Source organism: Mus musculus, chromosome 15 (genome assembly GCF_000001635.26).
Source record: "Mus musculus strain C57BL/6J chromosome 15, GRCm38.p6 C57BL/6J".
Taxonomy (NCBI): domain Eukaryota; kingdom Metazoa; phylum Chordata; class Mammalia; order Rodentia; family Muridae; genus Mus; species Mus musculus.
In genome coordinates this window covers 72,913,232-72,931,172 of record NC_000081.6, presented here as the reverse complement: position 1 = coordinate 72,931,172, position 17,941 = coordinate 72,913,232, and the positions used below count along the sequence as shown (strand labels likewise).

The following is a 17,941-nucleotide window of genomic DNA, read 5'->3' as shown; positions in this document are numbered from 1 at the left end:
ATCCAGGTGACCACTGACGTTCTTTAGTTTATGAGTCTAAGGACACCTGCCTATGGGAGTTTAAAAATTGACCTTCACAGAAGAAATTTAAAAGACTACATCTGCTGGGCGGTGGTGGCGCACACCTTTAATCCCTGCACTTGAGAGGCAGAGGCAGGCAGATTTCTGAGTTCGAGGCCAGCCTGATCTACAGAGTGAGTTCCAGGACAGTCAGGAATATACACAGAAACCCTGTCTTGAAAAAACCCAACCCAACCCAAAAAACCTACAAAACTACAACAACAACAAAACCCCCTATATCCGACAGATTGCTTTTTAGAAGTCACACCCATCATGTCTGTCATGCCGACGGCTGCAGTATACACGCTTGCTGAGAGTTGAGTGTTTTATCAGAAAGTGACGTCTCTGCTGGGCTTTGGTGGGTGAGATGCTGTGTGTCCCTTGCTTTTCTTACATGCACAGTGCAGTGTTCCTGCAATGAGAAGCTTCTCAGATGGTGAAGGTTTAAAGCAGCGTCCATTCCGTTCTTAGTGTGAAATCCCCGGCTTCACTGATGACACTAAGTGTCATCAGACTTGACATGGTCACCACCATCCCAGACGCTGCTGCGGGGAGCGGCGAGGGGCACAGACTATGTTACTGATTCTCATCGGTGGTGTTCCTAGAACGCAGACCACCCTGTTGGATTTTGAAAAACCCCTTTGGTCATTCCATTCTGCAGCCAGTAATGCAGGGAAGAGATGAGAACAGAGAGGCCGACTTGTAGAGCATGAAATCAGCGCCAGCTCCGATGCCTGGGCCGTTCAGCTTCTGTGTTGCTGCGGCCACAGAGCCTTCTTTTCACTCCAAATTACACCTGAGCTGTGTCTTAGAAATACTTTCATCACTTGGCACTGGCAGGAAATCAGCTGTTCCCTTCCCATGGGTTTGCTCGTTACTTGAATGTGTCATTCTTTAATCTCCAGAACTTAATACAGAAGTCAGTAGTGCAGTAAGACACCTCTCAGGTAAGCCACATGCTTGGTAAGGAAGGGCTGGGCTGCACGCAGGGCTTCTCATGGGACTTGGTTATTGGCCTTCAGTTGTGCGGGGCATGGGTGGTTGGTGACGCTCTGCTCTCCCCATACGATCCCCTGTTGGAGCGTGTGGGTGACAGTCCAGCCTGTGCACTCTCTCACTGTTGTCGCTCCTGCTCACTTTCGACTGCTTGACCTGTCCTGTGTTCAGCAAGGCGGCGTAGTGATCTCCTCTGGGTGCTCTCTCTTCTCAAACTTCCAGAGCAGATGCCCACATCTCGGGAGTAGCCGGAGCCTTGCCTGGCACCTCTCAGGCAAGCAGTGACCACTGCTTTGCTGGCTTAGAATGCATGAAGTCAACCAGCCCCATGGTCTGCCAGGTCTAGTAACTCACACAAGGGTTTGTCAAGCTGACTTCAAAAACACCATTGCGTGAGCCACACTTGAGGAAGGCAGGCATCTGTATAGGCCTTCTTGCTCCAGCTCTTCTTCCTAAGATGGTGGGCCTTCCTCCTTGTCCTTAGAAAGTACATTTCTAGCATGGTGAAGTTGAATGCTTCTGGGTATGTAAGACCACGTGGTGGAGCCTTGAAACAGTAGCAGTGGGAGGTAGAGAAGAACAGCTCTTCTGCTAGGGAGTGGAGCAGGCAGCCCTCCCCCGACCCCTGTTCCTGTCCACATGGAACCTGGGGCCAGAGCAGTCACAGGACCCAGGAGTCCAGTAATGAGATGGCAATGTACCATGCAGACGTCAGTCACCCCACTGATTTCCTGTCTTTTGGGCCCAGCCCGCTTCTGAGTCGTTATGCTATTTTTATATAATTACTGTTTTTAACATTATGGCCTTGCAGGGTGAGAGTTTAAAAAAAAAAATCAATATTGTAGACTGGTTTCTGCTTTGTGTCGTCAGAGAGCCCAGAGTCATGGGAAGTGAGGAGGGCCCTGCGTATTTGCTTCTTGCGGGTAGATGTGTTGCTGAGAGCAGGTTCCTGTGGCTCAGTGTGAACATGTGGGAAGGCTCCAAGGTCAGACTAGCCTCAGTGGACATTACAGCCTACATAGGCTCACCTACTTGGGTTTCAAGCGGCCTTGCCGTTTAGGGGCTGGCTCACCGCACCGCGTTCCTTGCTTTGATGGCAGCCTTTGCTCACATTTGAGATGGTTCTGTGCCACTCTTCTGCTTGTGGTGACACACAGGAGGCAGCAGGCACAGCTGTGCACAGCCCTACACTGTCAAGTGCTCAGGAAACAGGAGCGCTTCCTGCAGGCTGCCGCCGCCGCCGCCGCCACTGTTATCTTATGAAACACTTGGTTTGCTGCCTTCCTGGGCATCTCTTAGCCCAGTACTCAGTTGTCATTTGATGGTGCTAAGGATCAAACTTAGGCCCTTGACCATGCTGAGCTACACACATTTCTGTTCATTCTGCTTCCTGTTTTTTACTTTCTCTCTCTCTCTCTCTCTCTCTCTCTCTCTCTCTCTCTCTCTCTCTCTCTCTCTCTCTCTCTCTCTCTCTCTCTCTCTCTCTGTGTGTGTGTGTGTGTGTGTGTTGCTAGGTATTGGACCCAGGACCTTGTATATGCCAGGCAAGTGCTCTAACCCTAGGCTACACTCCAACACCTTCTTTCTTTCTTATTATTTTTGAGACATGCTCTTTTTCTGTTATCCAGGCTAGCCTAGAACTCATGATGTAGCCCAGGCTAGCCTCATTTGGCAATCCTCCTGCTGCTCTCAGCCTCCTATGCCCAGGGTGGGGTGGAGTGGGATGGGGTGTCTTAGTGTGAACCATTATACCTTGCTTTTGCTTTATTTTAACCCGGGGACTTTATTTTTATTTTTACTTTTTTATTTACCTGTTACTTGCTGCAGACCTGTTTTTGTTTTTCTGGCTTACATATATATGGTCTTTATCTGGTACTGATTTCTAGACAGAGCTTTAAGGAGCCGGTTGGCAGCAAGTTGGGGTCCCCAGGGAGCTTGGAGTGTGGCAGCACACTGGACTGTGTGCAGCACAGCATATCCACAAAAGCAGAGGCCAGGACAGAGGCCATAGGGAAATCTCACTCTTGCCTTTTCTGCTGTCTCTGCTGGGTACCCGTCTGTTCTCTGTTCACCATTTCCTCTTCTTACCCAGCTCCTCCACAAACCTGTGTCAAGCAGCGTCTCCCCACCTTGGCTCATGCTGGTCACGGGGGCCCCATGTGTGTCTGACCCAGGCCCCCACCTGTCTGTCTGTGAACATATCCATGTGCTTAGAATCTGGCTGACCCCTGATGCCTTCCTTGATCTACAGCTCTGGCCTTCATCCCTGGGTACAGTGCGCATTACTTTTGGGTAAGGGCTTTCCCAGTTCCTTTCAGAAGGACTAGCCATGTCGCTCCCACTATACCTGGCAGCTTACACTTACTTTGCTTGATTATGTGTTCTTCAACAGCCCGGCATTTATTTACATTCTATGAGGTTGCTGTGCCAGCACACGAATAACGCATGGCGCCCGTCCCCAGGAGCTCACAGTTCAGCGTGGGAGTCAGGCAGATGCTCACAGAGCTCTGGCTGACTGAATACCTTGTGTTGTTTTAGCTCCGTGTGACTGACCACAGAAAATGGACCTGCAGCTGTGCTTGCTCAGAAGATGTCAAAACTCACAAATGATATCCAGCCTAGTGCCTACTTGCACACGGACAGGATGGCGGTGGTGTTTTGTCTAGTTTGGCATTTTAATAGCAAATTCTGGGGTCCTGCTGGAGCAGTCAGCAATACAAGCTGATCTCTAGACAGGGTGACATGCCTCACAAACAGTGTGTGCCTGGCTCACTGGGGGTACAGATCAGAAGGAAATGAGATGGGGGGTGGGGATGCAGGAGTTAGGGTTGGAGAGAGTTTTTAATGTTACTTTTCCAGAAGGTCGTTTGCATGCTTGGTGTGTTGTGTCTCTGCCAGGAAACTGAAATGAGGAAAGAAGACCACCACTTAAGGCTGAAGTGGGTACCATTTCACAGGCCTTGTGCATGGTTCAACAAGGCTAAAGTAGGCACCATTTCACAGGCCTTGTCTAGGGTTCAACAAGTGGGCATAGGGAGGAGCCTATTGCGCAGCTGCTTGCGGGACCCTGGCTATCCCCATTTCTATTGCCTGAAGTATGAAAGTTCGTGGGGACAGGAACCATGTGGATTTGGTCACATGGTTCTATGGTCTCCTCATCATGGATGCACCTGCCCAGCTTGTACAGGCGGTGTCCCCAGACAGCGCTGAGGCAGGGTGTGGAAGCCCTGGGACCTTCATAGTTCATTTAAACACAACTGTGGTCTCAGAGGAAACCTTTTTAAGAAACAAAAAGCCACCCGAGTAGACAAGAAGAGCACGCCATGTTTATAGTTTGAGTATACCATGTTTATAGTTTTCCGAGGTATTCCCTCTGCCCTGTTAGTTATTCATCTTGATTGACAGGACAGGTGGTTGAGAGAACTGTTTCGTATTTTGTTTTGTTTTTTTTTTTGTTTGTTTTTTGCAAATCTGGGACTCTAAGAGGATAGTGAGTTTTATTTTAGTTCTAGGTAGCTGATTAATTCAGCAGACAGTTATCGAGCCTGTTTGGTGTTCAACAGGAGCAGCAGTTCTTCAGGAATCTTCGTATTGAGTGGAAGCTGGCTTCTCCTCCGGAACAGTCTTAGAAACCCTTCTGGTTTTGTCCAACCCTGCCCCTCTCCTCAACCAGGCCTTTATCCTTTCCAGAGCAGAGGCCACATCTCCCAGAGCCAAGGCTATCCATTTCTGTGTGCTGGCAGTTTGCTGTCGGCTGAGTGGGTCGGGTGTAGTGACTTGGAGCCACCTTTGTGTCCCACACCGAAGCACTTCCCTGGTCCTAGGCTGGTGTACTGAGATGTTATATAGCTCCATTTTACCTCACAAAATTGAACCCTGGCCCCATCTTGGGAGTGACAGAGGAAGTGTGACTGTACTCATGCAAAGAGCTGAGGGGACCAGTGTTGGGGTTCATTTCAGGGATGTGAGCCCAGGGCTCACATGCTTGATTGAGTATTGATTTGTGTTCCACTTTCTTTCCTCGAGTTACTTACACACACACACACACACACACACACACACACTTTCTTTGAGGTTCTCCTAGGGGATTCTTTGAGCTTCAGTGTTAATGCTGGTTAGGTTCGAGTCCCAGGTAAGTGGAGAGGCTGTAATACAGTAGAAAGGGTATTGTCCTCCTGGTATCGCTCTGTGCTTTCTAATCTACCTTCCCCCTCCCCTCCCCTCCCCTCCCCTCCTCTCCCCTCCCCTCCCCTCCCCTCCCGCCTTTCTTTCTGATTGAGACAGGGTATCACGTAGCTTTGCAGCCCCTCATGGTCTCCTGATTCTGGAAGGCCTTGCCCTTTGATCACCCACCATGCAATGCTGGCTTTTCCTTTGCCTTTGTGTCTCCTGGGGGACAGGTAAGCCTCAGGCAGCCTGGAGCATGTCCTCCTCCTCACTTCTGTGTTCTCATTGCAGAAAAGTTGTATGGCGACTTCTTGAGCTGGAAACTGGAAGAGACGCTGGCCCAGTTTCCCCTGCAGCCCGGGAAGGTGGCTACTTTCACCATCAACATCAAGGCAAAGCTGGATTTCTCTTGCCAGGAGAATCTTCTCCAGGACCTGAGTGATGGTGAGCCTGCCCTCAAGTCAGTCATTTGCGTGCCAGTTGTTAGCTCCAGCTGCCTGGACTTGTCCCCACCCCCTCCCGCTGTTAGTAGTGAGTTACTGTGTGTATCGTAAGGAGAGTGTATTTCAGCTAAATGGTTTCTTAATGCTCCCCATTGACTGTTTTGTTGTCATTTGCAGGGAGGTCACCTGAAATGTGTGGACTGTAAGAATTGCAGTTTTCAGTGTAACTGCAGCTGTGATAAAGTGTTCCCTCAGAGCCTGTGCTTGTCTAGCAGTCTGGGACAGCGGGAATCCCTCACAGCATGAGCTCAGAGCAGCTAGGCATGCTAGTTCAGACTCCTTACACCGAGTTACAAAGCCTGCATCCAGACACTGGGGGCCTGGTTGAGTGTATGAGTCAGCCTGGGCTACTGTTGCAGCAGTCCTAGATGAAGTGGCTTACACCAGCTCCTTAGTCCTTATGGACCTGGGGCCTGAGGTCAGGGTTTCAGGCTCTTTTCCTGGTCCACAGATGGCCATCTTCTGCCTGTGACCACACGTAGTAGAGAGAGTATCTCTCTCATGCTCCTTTCCTCTTTGTAAAAAGGCTGCTCCCCTGGGTAAAGGTCTTGGCTTTACTGCCTGCTCATAGCATGTCTTTAGTACAGTTGCTTTGGGTAGTAGGGCTTCAGCATGGGAATTTTAGAAGGCGGCACAGATATTCAGTCCACAACATGACTGTTACTAGAGATGGTGGACTCTGTCCCCAGAACTTGGATGACTGCCTGAAGTCTGTGTCTGCAGCTCCTAACTCGTGAATGACCACAACCCTATTTCTAGGGCTGCGAGGAATTGGGACTGTAAGAGTTCTCAGTGTCTCTTACTGGAATGAGTGGTTGGGACCCTGCAGATGTGGGCTGTAACTCAGATACAGGTTGCTTTGGTTGGAAGGGCCCTGTGATGAAACCAAAGGCGTGAGCCCCAAAGCCCCAAGGGTGCTAGCAGGTACAATTGCCCAGAGCCTAAGTGTCTTTTGTCTCTGTCTCTCTGGAAATGAACTCTTCACCCCTCTGTGAATGTTGTATGTGTGCTTGTATATGCACATGTGTATATCTTCACACACACGTGCACATACAAGCACAGGCATATGCACATATAAGACCAGAGCAGGACTTCAGGTGACCTCTTTTGCTCTCTGCTCTAGTCTCCTAGGAAAGAGCCTCTCATTGGAACTGAAGCTTGTCATATTAGCTAACTTGGCTAGCCAGTGAGCCTCTGGATTTCCCCTGCCTCTGTCTTCACTGCTAGAACTAAAGTTCTGTTGTGGATGCTGGGGTTGGGACTCAGGCTGTCATGCTTACACTGCAAGACTCTCACCCACTGAGCCCCCGCCTCAGCCCTGGGACTCTGTTTTGAGGTCAGTCTCTTCCAGCATCAATGCATATTAATGCCCTAGTGTTAGATGAGAGCAAGCAGAAGATGAGTTAAGGGTTTTATTCTTCTGTCATGGGAAATTACCTTCATAGCTTGCCCTCCGTGAGTAGTCTCCAGCTTCCTGACCTCGGCCCATAACTACCTATTCTGCTTCTATTCTACCCTGCTTCTGCAGGGCCTCTGCAGTTATACCAGCTTACCCAGTGGCCCTGCTCCCTGCTTTGCATGACCTGCATTGTATTCTCCTTGCAGGCTGAGTATCTCCTTGCAGCCAGGCCTACCTTGCTGCATCTATGCAGGCAGAGACAGTCCCCACTCTTCTGCTCTCAGTCTTTACCGTGTCTGTCACTCGGTCATCTTCTGTCTCTTTGCTTTGGGATAGGAACAAAGGCCTTGACTTTTTCAGCCCTGCATCTTGGCTATGAGGGGTCAAGGGTGTATGTGTGGATGACATATCTTTTTCCCCACCCCTCCTCTCATTGTGGGGTTCCAGGTTGTAATTTTCATGTTCATTCTTGTGAAGACTGTCTCCCAGAAGACATCTTTAAGGAATTGTTGGGGATCTCAAGTCCATGTGTGAGGGATATAGAGATTAGCTGCCTTGTGGTTTTGTTGAAACAGTTGTTATATAAAAGTTCACCTTGTTACCCTGTCTTGGCTCAGGTCACTTTAACAGAATACCATAGACAGCATTCATCATAGACATTTCTTATAGTTGGGGAGCCAGAAATTCATGTCACAGTTCCAGAAGATTTGGTTCCTGGTGAATGAGGGTTTTCTTCCTGGACTGCAGACATTTATCTTCTTGATGTGTCCTCTCACACTGCAGAGGAGAACCATGCTGTGTACCTCATGTTGTGAGGTCACTGCTTCCACCAGGACCCTGTGTCCCATAGCCTCACAGGAAGCAGTAAGGACTTTGGCTGGGAGTTGAGTCTATTGTTCCTTCCTGAAGTTTGCCCTGCCAGGGTTGAAATGCCTTCTCTGAAGCTCTGTAATAGTCTTTTTACATATTAGCAAGGACAGGAAAATAAATATCAGATATGCTAGAAATGGAAGAAGCCCAGTGGATTTAACATATCAGGACATGTGATCATCAGATATCATGTAGGGGGTCAGGAGAACCTGCTTTGGGCTGGGGGTGTAGCTCAAGGCAGAATACTTGTCCAGAGGGCACAGAGCCATGGGCTTGATTCCTAGAACCACCACCTAGGCCAAATCTGACAGACAGGCTTTTTCTTTCTTTTTGTCTGTTTATAAGACACGAGGTTATTTATAGTCAACTTTTTCTCTCCAAGGGGAGGCATTCGGCAGAGTGAATGTTACTTAGTCCTGAAACTCCATTCAGTTCCCTGTTGCTGGTATGTTTTCTCAGATGTCTCTGGAATGTATCCAGGAAATGTCTTCTACCTGAGGTTTGCATGGGAGACTCACAGTAAGGCCCTGGAGTGGCCCTCTGCCACTGTCCACTGGTGTCAGGTCGTCACTTAGGAGGAGGGAGGCCTCTTGGAGGCAACTTTGGCTCCTTGTGCTTTGCTGGTTTCCTGAATTTACTTGGTTCACAGACCATTCCTGTTTAGCATAGGCTAAGGTAGGTTGGGATTTATTATCTGGGACTGCTTTGATCTCATAAAATAGAATTAAATACACACTAGAATTATGGTTTCCTAGGGGTTTATAAATGCGGGCTGATTTAGTGCCTGGTCAGTTAGATATAGGAACGTGGTTATTAATGAGGGCACATCTTTTGCCGATACTCGCCAGCGGCTGCTCAGGCTGTTTACACAGCCGTCATAGAACAAGCAGAGACCCTTACCCAGCAAGGGGACACACAGCACTCTGTGATTTCTGAGAAGCTACCTGGGTATCATTCAGCCTCTGTCAGAGACAGCCGTGAGCTCGTGGCAGTGACTTCTTTGTTGCCCATGGGAGCTGGGCGAGGAGTCCCTGTGGCTCCTAACTCTCAGAAACTTGGAACTGGGCTCCGCACATTAGTTAGATATGGTTACTGAAATTAGATGCAGCTTTGTGAGCTTACAGCAATATAGATGTTGTACAGTTTGGTGCAGGCTACAGAGAGATGGGAAGAGGCATAATAGCTACTAAACATGACCAGATCTGTGAGTGAAAGCTGGGATTCCCACTTTGTGATTGTTGTTGTTATTCATATGTTTTTTTGGGGAGGGATGGGGCCCTACTGGGGATTGAATGTAGTAGGGCCTTGTGTGTGTTAGGTAAGAATTGCCTCATTGAGGAATATATCTCTAGTCAGTGATAAAAGTTCTCTTTAAAAATTCTGAGGCAGGTTCTTACTAAGTTGTCTAGGCAGGCCTGCTTGACTTTGTGATTCCCCTGCCTCAGCTACCCAAGTTACTGTGGTTATAGGCCTGTGCGTCATATCTGTTCCTGTTTAAAAATTCCAACAATTCTATAAGTAAGTTTTACTACAGTTCCTGATTTTTGTAAAAGGAAACAGGAAAACTGTTCCTTGTCAGCGGATGTTGAAGAAACACAATAGTCAAAGGCTTTGTGTAATTCTTCATTGCATCCAAGTTCCGAGACAGCAGGGAAATTGGATGTACACACATATTAGGCAATGCTGTCGTGTCAGTGACAAGGGCACTGAAAGCCACAGTGAAGTACCAGTAGAGTGAACCGTGTCCTGGGGAGCACATTCAGAATACTACAGGGAGGGGTAACCGTGCTCACACTGTCTGTGATATGGTTCAGGCAGAAAAGATGCTGTGAATATGAATATAGAAAGTAAACGCATCAGATTATTGAACACTAGTGCTTCTGGTGAAGGGTCTTCATTTCTGTCTTGTAGCTTTTTGGTAGGTTTGATATTTAAAGCGAATGAACAAACAAACAAACAAAACCAAATGCAGGGAGGAAACGTTGCTGCTGCAGAGTACTGCTTTGATTGATTATGTTTTGATTTTTAAAGTGCGTTCTCAGAGCCAGTACCTCCCGAGTCTGGATTCCAGGGCAGGATTTCTCTTCCTCCAGGGCAGGAGAAGTCAACCTTTCAACAAGAAAGTGCTTTACAACAACCAGAAGCTTTTGATTCCTTGGAATGTTTTGTTTACAATGGACGGGGTGGATGGTGCTAAGCAGTCTTAGTTTTTGCTTGCCTTTAGGTTGCCTAATAAAGGAGACCAAACAAATACAGGGGAACCAAATGCCCATAGGCAAAATGTATAGTTAGAGCAAACATCAGGGTCCCGTGGAGACTCCAAAGCATGAGCAAGTGCATCAAAACCACTGGCAGCTGAGAGGCCTCAGAATCACATAAGAGGAAACAGGAACTTGGTAGCTGATGGTGACAGACCAGCCGTCCCTGAATAGCCTGAGGCCATTCATTTGGTCAGCTCCAGAATAGCAACTGGGACATGCTGTGTACAGGGCTCTTGTGTATTCCAGGAGCATATGAGTGCTTAGTTCTTGTAGAATAAGAATGAGGGTCCGACTGAGTAGATGCTGTAGGGATTGGTGTGGAGTAGCATCTGAAGGAACAGGAAGACATAGCTGCATGTGTGTAGCCACCATGCCAACTGTGAACTCTCATGGCCAGAACACCACAGAGCATTGAAAAAAAGTATGTATGGTTTTCTAAGTCAGGGAAGCTTGGAGCCACCTCTCCTAATGGTCACTGTCAACTAGCTCAGTAAAGATGGCCAGCAGTGTGGCAGAGGAACCCCAGGGAGCACAGGGTGCTGGGGTGCACAGTGAAGAAGATTTATAAAGTCCTTTCAAATTAGTCAAAAGAAACCAAGAAACAATTCAAGTTGTAGAGGAACATTAATTCCAAGTTGGGAAAATCTCAGCATTGGGATGGAAAGAACGTAGGAGGGAACTCAAAACGCAAGCAAAGCTTTTGGTCTTGGGTGAATGACGGGGACTCAGAAGACAAAGAGGAGGAAAACTGAAGAAGTCTGAGAAGGAGAAATGAGAGAAGACGAAGAAGACCCAGTGTGCACGGGCATCACCTGCACACGCGTGCATCCTCGTGGGTCACCATGAGACGCAGAGCAGAAGGCCACAGCCTGTTAACTAGATTTCAAGAAAACTTCCTCAAGTGAAAGTAAATTCTTGACATCTTTATTGAACAGTACACTGTATGCATGAGGACACTGACCCAGGGAGCCTGAGACACTCTAACACAATTACTAGACTTCAAGCCAAAATGCTAAGTGATTTATGAAATAATAGAGATCTGATTATCACTGGAGTTTTTGACAGGGGCAGAATCTGCCCAAACCCAATAGAACAACATGTCTTTAGATTCTCATGTAATGAAATGGAAGCCAGGATTTTCAGGTCCACATCCTCCAGTCTCAGCAATCAAGAGTCAAGATCAATTGCCAGGATACAGGAAAGTAAGCATTATGCTATCAATATTTTCTTCTCGAAGGTTCTGAAGATTTGGAGGGCTGGCAAGACAGCTAGAGAGACAGTAGAACCCAGACCCAGGAGGGGTATCTAGGAGGTATTAGAAGGTAGAGTGTACAGGTCCTGTGTCATGGCCATTGGCTCTAACAGTATGCACACACTATGCTGGTTTAAAAAGCAGTGGGTGAGGACATTTTGTGTTCAAGTACTTTTTAAGATGATGTCAGTAGTTATATCATTAAGGTTAACACTGGGATTAATAATTCCTAAGTGTATATTATTTTGAAGTAAAGTAATGATTAACTTTTTTGGTATGTTCATACGTGTGAGGGTGCATATGTGTATACATGTCTGTACACAAGTAGTTGTGAGTGTGTGTATATGCTCATATGAAGAAGGTCAGAGGATAATCTTGGGTGTTATTTCTGAGGTGCCATCCACCTTTGCTTTTATTTTTTTGAGACAAGATCTCACTGTGTGCCTTTTGTTGGCCTGAAACTTGAGTAAACCAGGTTGGCCTTGAATTCATAGAGATCCACCTGCCTCTGCCTCCTGAGTGCTGGGATAAAGACGGGCACCACAGTGTGTGGATCATCCACCTTTTTTTGAGGTAGGGTCTCTCATTGGCCTGAAATACCAAATAGACTAGGGTGACTGGCCAGTGAGATTACAAATACATTTGTCTTAGCTGGGTTTCTATTCTTGTAATAAAACTCTGATCAAAACTGATTTAGGCTGGAGAGATGGCTCAACAGTTAAGAGCACTAGCTGTTCTTATGGACCCAGGTTCAATTCCCAGCACCCATATGGTGGTTCACTTACCATCAGTAAATCCAGGTCTAGGGGACTTGATGCCCTTATCTGGCATCTATAGGCTCTAAGGATGCATGTGTTATACAGACATACAAGCAGGCAAAATAACCATTTACATTAAAACAAAACCAACCCAAAAACAGACAAACAAAACAAAAACCATCTCCATCAAAAAAAGCCCCAGAAAAATCTTTGGGAGGAAAGGGTTTGTTTCACAGAATACAGACCACCATCAATGGAAGTCATGGTAGGAACTCAGGACAGGAACCCAGAGGTGGGAGCTGAAGCAGAGACCATGGAGGGATGCTTCTAACTGGCTCCAGCTTGCTTTCTTGAATACTCCAGAACCATTGCCCAAGGTCAGTACAGCAAGAGTGATCTGAGCCCTTCTCCATTACCCATCAGTCAAGAAAATGCCCCACAGGCTTGTCTAGAGGCCAGTCTGATGGGGGCATGTTTTCAATTGAGGTGTCATCTTCCCAGATGACTTTAGCTCATGCCAACATGACAGAAATCTAACTGAGATACTTGATTTGGCTTTTTACATGAATTTTAGGGATTAAAGTCAGATATTATTACAGTAAGCCCTCTACTGACAGAGCCCTTTCTCTAGCCCATGATTCTGTCTGTCTGTGTGTGTGTGTGTGTGTGTGTGTGTGTGTGTGTGTGTGATTGTGTGTGGAGCACATATGTGTATCCATGTAGAGGCCTAAGGTTGATTGAGGTGCCTTCCTTGATTGCCCTTTATTATATATTAAGATCGTGTTTCTCATTGAGCCTAGAACTTACTGCTTTCATTGTCTGTCTAGCCGGGTCGTTCTGGAATTCCCTCTCTCACCTGAGTGCTGGGACTGTCGGCTGACTGCCATGCCCATGGCTGCAGTGGGTTCTGGGGATCCAAACTCTGATGTTCATGCTTGTGCCACAAGCACTTTACCCCCTGAGCCATCTCCCCATCCGTCTCTTTATCCCCATCACTGGAATCTGGCCTTGAACTAGGATTCTCCTGTGGAAAATAGAAGGCACTAGGTATAAGGATATGAGCCCAACAGTCTTACCGCCTACAGTTTGAATTAGAAGTCTCACTAAGAAATCATGAGCTACTAAAACAAAGTTAATCACTCATCTATCTCCCAGCCCTGTGCTCAGCCAGGGCCTAGCATCTGGCCCGCTCTGCAGCCGTGGATCATGCTTCTGCTAGGGCGTGGTGTTGGGCACCCTTCCTGCTCAGGACAGTGCTGCTTAGATAAGTGGCTACTTCTGGGTCTGGAACAGGAAGTGGAAACCTAGAGTAAGGAAGTGATGGGGGTGGGGGTGGGGGGGACCAGCACTGATGTGGAGCCAGAGAGTGTCCTAAGAGACCTGCTGGCACCCAGAAGTCGGCAGCCTGATCCCTGTGTTTCAGTGGGCAGGTTCTACTACCGCTCCAGGAGGGAGCTGTTCACCATTGGAGAATGGTATTTTGAAGGTGATGATTAGTGAAATGTACTCTCCCTTCCTCTTCTCTCTGACTCTGGAGAACCTGACAGCTGCTGAAGTGGCTTTCTTCTGGTAGAAGTATCCCGGCTACCCATTGAAAATGGGGTAGAAAGTTCATTTTTGCGCTTCCTAGGACATGACTCGGTGGAGACTGCCCACATGACAGTGTACCATGAGACACCATTGTTCCTAGGTGACACAGCTGAGGCTGCTGCTGCGAGTTCTCCATCCCCGACTCCTGACAGGAATACCATTAAATACACCACTGGGATGTAGCACACAGTCCAGGATCGAGGATACCCTGCTGTCATGTGAGCAGACTTCCTCATGTGCATTGTCCAGAGGGACGATGAAACTGTGGGCAAGGAAGGCAGTGATGGCAACACCTGTTGTGAACAGTGGACAAGGAAGGTAGTCATGGCAACACCTTGTTCTTGAAAAGTGGACAGGGAAGGCAGTCATGGCAACACCCTGTTGTGAACAGTAGACAAGGAAGGTAGCCATGGCAACAACTGTTGTGAACAGTGGACAGGAAGGCAGTAATGGCAACACCTGTTGTGAACACTTAACCCCACAGAACTGTTCTCTTATGAGCAATTACAACAAAACTGGGCATGGAAGGCAGAGGCATACAGGTCTCTGCAGGTTCCATGCAAGTCCACTCTATGGTGCATTTGAGTCCAGCCTGGGCTGGACAGCGAAACAAACCTGCCTTCAAACAAGCAAATGAGTGATGGGCAGGTCCAAGTCTTGATTAAATATGCTTAGTTATGTATCTCTATCATCCTCTGTTTAAATCTAAACTTCATGCTAGTATGCTGAAGATGGATTTGTGGGGGGACCCAGGAGCCCTTCTCTCTGATGTGGCCTTATTGCATAAGTCATCATTTTATGCTTCTCACTAAAACATTTTTAAGAACGTTAGGGATGGTAATATGTTTTACACACACACACACACACACACACACACACACACACACACACACACACACACTACCCTACAAGGAGACAAGAATGAAAGAGCTTTAAGTGAAAGATAATGAAATGCCAGACAGATCTGAGGATAAATGGCAACTACACTAGAGTGTCTGTGGCTCGTGCTCAGAGAGTGGGGATATGAAGGCAGACAGACAGACAGACAGACAGACAGGGGCCCACTGGTAGGCTTAGGCTGACTTTTTAGAAGGAGGAGGTTATAGTTTACATGGTCATGAGGCAAAACAAGCCTGTCTGCTAGCTAGCTGGCAGGATCTTACATATTTTTAATCAGGGAAAAGCGGGGAGGGGAGGGGAGGGGAAGGGAGGGGAGGGGAGGGGAGGGGAGGGGAGGGGAGGGGAGGGGAGGATTCTTTTCTTGGTGCCGAGTGTTTGCATCCTCAGAATCTACACATTTATTTCATGGCATTTTCTCTGTTAGTGTGACAGTTCACAATAAAATATCTTTAAAAGAAGAAACAAGGTAGACATATCTGTCATAATACTTTCACCTAGCAGGCTTCCATGTCTGATCTGATTGAAAAGTTATTTCTACACTGGAGTTTTCCATAAGGTATCTTGAAGATCAAGTCAGACTGCTTCACGTCTCTCTCTGTCTCAAGGACACATTAGTGAGCAAGGTGCTCTCAGAGGGATCGATACATTAGTGTTTTGATTTTATTGGGACTGATGCTGTGGGTGGAAACAGCTGTCTGCAGTTGCTGGGCCTGACAACACAGTGGACACGTTCTCTGTTTTTGGTTCCTTCCCAATTAATTATTTAATTCTATTTCCCTTCTCTCTGTGCTCTTCGGCTCTTGGTTTTATAAAAGAAATGTCAGCCTTCCCCACCGACAGTGTCTGTTGGACCCGATAATTAAACATGGCATTTCAGATTCAGTACGGGAAGGAGGGACTCTTCAGCCTCACGGACCAGGGAGCGGGCTAGAGATGGCATCTCGTCTAATCAGTTTGTTTTATAGAACAGGAAGCCGAGTCCCAGAAAGGTGGACAATCTGTCCAAGGCGTCGCCAGGCAGGGTGGCAGCCCTGCACAGAGATGTTTGGTCTGGCTCTGCCTCCCGCCCTCAGAGAGCAAACAAAACTGCTTCTAGCTGGGTACAAGAGGTGAACTACTGAAGCATTACTGTCTGTGGGCAGCGAGACAGCTTGCTTTCCCTTTTAAATGGAGCAATGACCCTGCCCATGAGAGGCCTGGCGTCAGAGGGTGAAAGGACGGTGAACGTTATGCTCAGGCACTGCTGCTGGTGCCTTTTGAGAAGGGCCCAGTAGTGTGACTTCGGCACCGAGCATTCCTGGACTCTGACCTGTGATGTTGTAGTGATTGTGTGGGGATCACAACAGGGCACAGGGCTCCCCACTGGTGAATACCAGCTGTGAACACTAGCCTGGGGCTTCTCACTGTCTTCTCCTTTGAGCCCCCTTCCTCTCAGTAGATGCCCTCTTTTGAAGGCTAACGGAGGCCATTTGCAGGTGCCATCGTCTGTGTTCCACCTGAGGTGCACTTTCATCTCATCCTCTTGGCCCTACAGATGTGTCTGTTGTTTCTCCTCAGTAGCCTTGCCCTTCCCCTCCACCTCGGGTGGCACACTAGGCATCTTATTTAAACTGTTACAGGCTCCCAGCAACTCTTCTACCTGTCTCTAGCCTTCCCTTCTCAAAATCGTCTTTTTCTAATCATGTGGATTCTTGTCCCATGCAAGGTCCCACGCAGTTTGGGCTCACACACTCTCTCTCTCTCCCTATTCCCGTCTTGCTGGGTCCTTCTGTCCCCTAGTGCAGGTGTTCTGAGGTGCCGCTGTGTGTCTGATGCCGTCTCCAGCGGTGGATCTGCGTTCATGCTCATCCCTCTGCCATTTGAGCCCGGCTTCAGCCACCCTCTGTCACACTCTTGCGGCTTCTATCCTTATTGAGCTGTAGTGGCAAAGGTGGTTATTTCCTGTGAGTCCCTGTGGCATCCTCGGATGCTGTTTCACTTTGTCAGTGCCGTTTTCCTTTAGGGAAAATCCTTCTCAGGATTTAGCACAGGGCTGGACCTGAATGCTCTCAGTGCCTGCTTCTTCTTTGGGGGCTTGGGGGAGTGATGTCATGAATCCAGCTGAGGTTCAAGGGCTGCACTGGCTTGGGACAACTGGTTTTATTTGTCAGATAAAGGCCCTTGAACAGGGCCTGAGTAGAAATGGGTTTAACGGAGGCCAGTCTGGGCAGCGTGGAGGTGTGGCAGGCCACAGAAGCCTGCAGCCCACGGGGCTTTCTTGGGAAGTCACTGTAGAAGCTGGGCATGCTTCCCAGGGAGCCGAGTGTACTGGAGACTGCTTAAGCAGGTGGGCCATCTGGACAGGAAGTGTCACCCACCCGAGGTCTGCTTATGGTGGATTTGGGAGACAGGAGGGAACAACTGGGCCAATCAGGCTCCCACCTAAGGTGACTAGACTGGCTCTTATCTCCTGAGATTTTCAGGAGTTTCAGGTCGCAGCAACACCACCCACTGTCTCTATATCACCTCTTGGGATACATGGAGGAAGACTGTGCAGGAGAGGGCAGGGCCAAAGGATTGAGAGGCATGGCTGGGTGCAGATCCCAGACATGTCTGAGCAAATTTTCTTTCTTTTTTTTTTTTTTTTTTTGTATGATGCTTTATTGTATGCTACAGCCAGTGTATATAAAATAGTTAAACCTTGTGAGACAGAAACCCATGAAATTCAGAGAGGTAGATGTTAAGGACTGATGAGCAGAAGATAGTGTATTATGGCACGTGTTAAAGAGAAGCTTTTGTACAGACTTCAAATTTAGTTCTCTTGAATATTCACTGGTTCATGAAAAGTGGTTTGAGAAACCTCAAGATAGATGACTACAAAAAGGAGCAGACTTTCTGGGGTCTGAAGGGATTTGTACTTGAAGACACTCCAGTCAGCAGAGGGTCATGTTGAGCATTCTGCAGACAGAACTGTTTCAAGTCTGCAGCTGCCTGGGAAACCTTCACGTGGTTGAGCCCGGCCTCCAGCCGGAGCTGCTGGACCACCTTCTTCAAGGCGGCGATGCTAGAAGAACCCGACATGGCGCTCGGGACAGCCGGGCCGACCCGTCAGTCCGGGCAGGGGGCCGCAAATTTTCTAGGAAGAAAACTAGTTAAGACCAGTCTCCCTGATCACTGCCCTTCTGACACTGGGCAAACAGTGTTGC

The 17,941-nt window shown here is 48.0% G+C and overlaps 1 protein-coding gene and 1 pseudogene across 6 annotated transcripts in view; one reads left to right on the top strand and one right to left on the bottom strand.

Moving 5' to 3' along the window:
• Window positions 1–17,941, top strand: part of Trappc9 (trafficking protein particle complex 9) — a 471,619-nt gene that overhangs the window by 130,066 nt on the left and 323,612 nt on the right. For all 6 annotated transcript variants that reach the window (XR_001781576.1, XM_006521527.4, NM_180662.2 and 3 more), the window contains one exon: window positions 5,515–5,667. Coding sequence is in view for 5 of the 6 variants with exons in the window: in XM_006521527.4 (XP_006521590.1) it covers window positions 5,515–5,667 (153 nt within the window). In the remaining variant the exon portion in view is untranslated. The remainder of the gene's footprint in view (window positions 1–5,514; window positions 5,668–17,941) is intronic.
• Window positions 17,386–17,865, bottom strand: Gm3150 (predicted gene 3150; annotated as a pseudogene).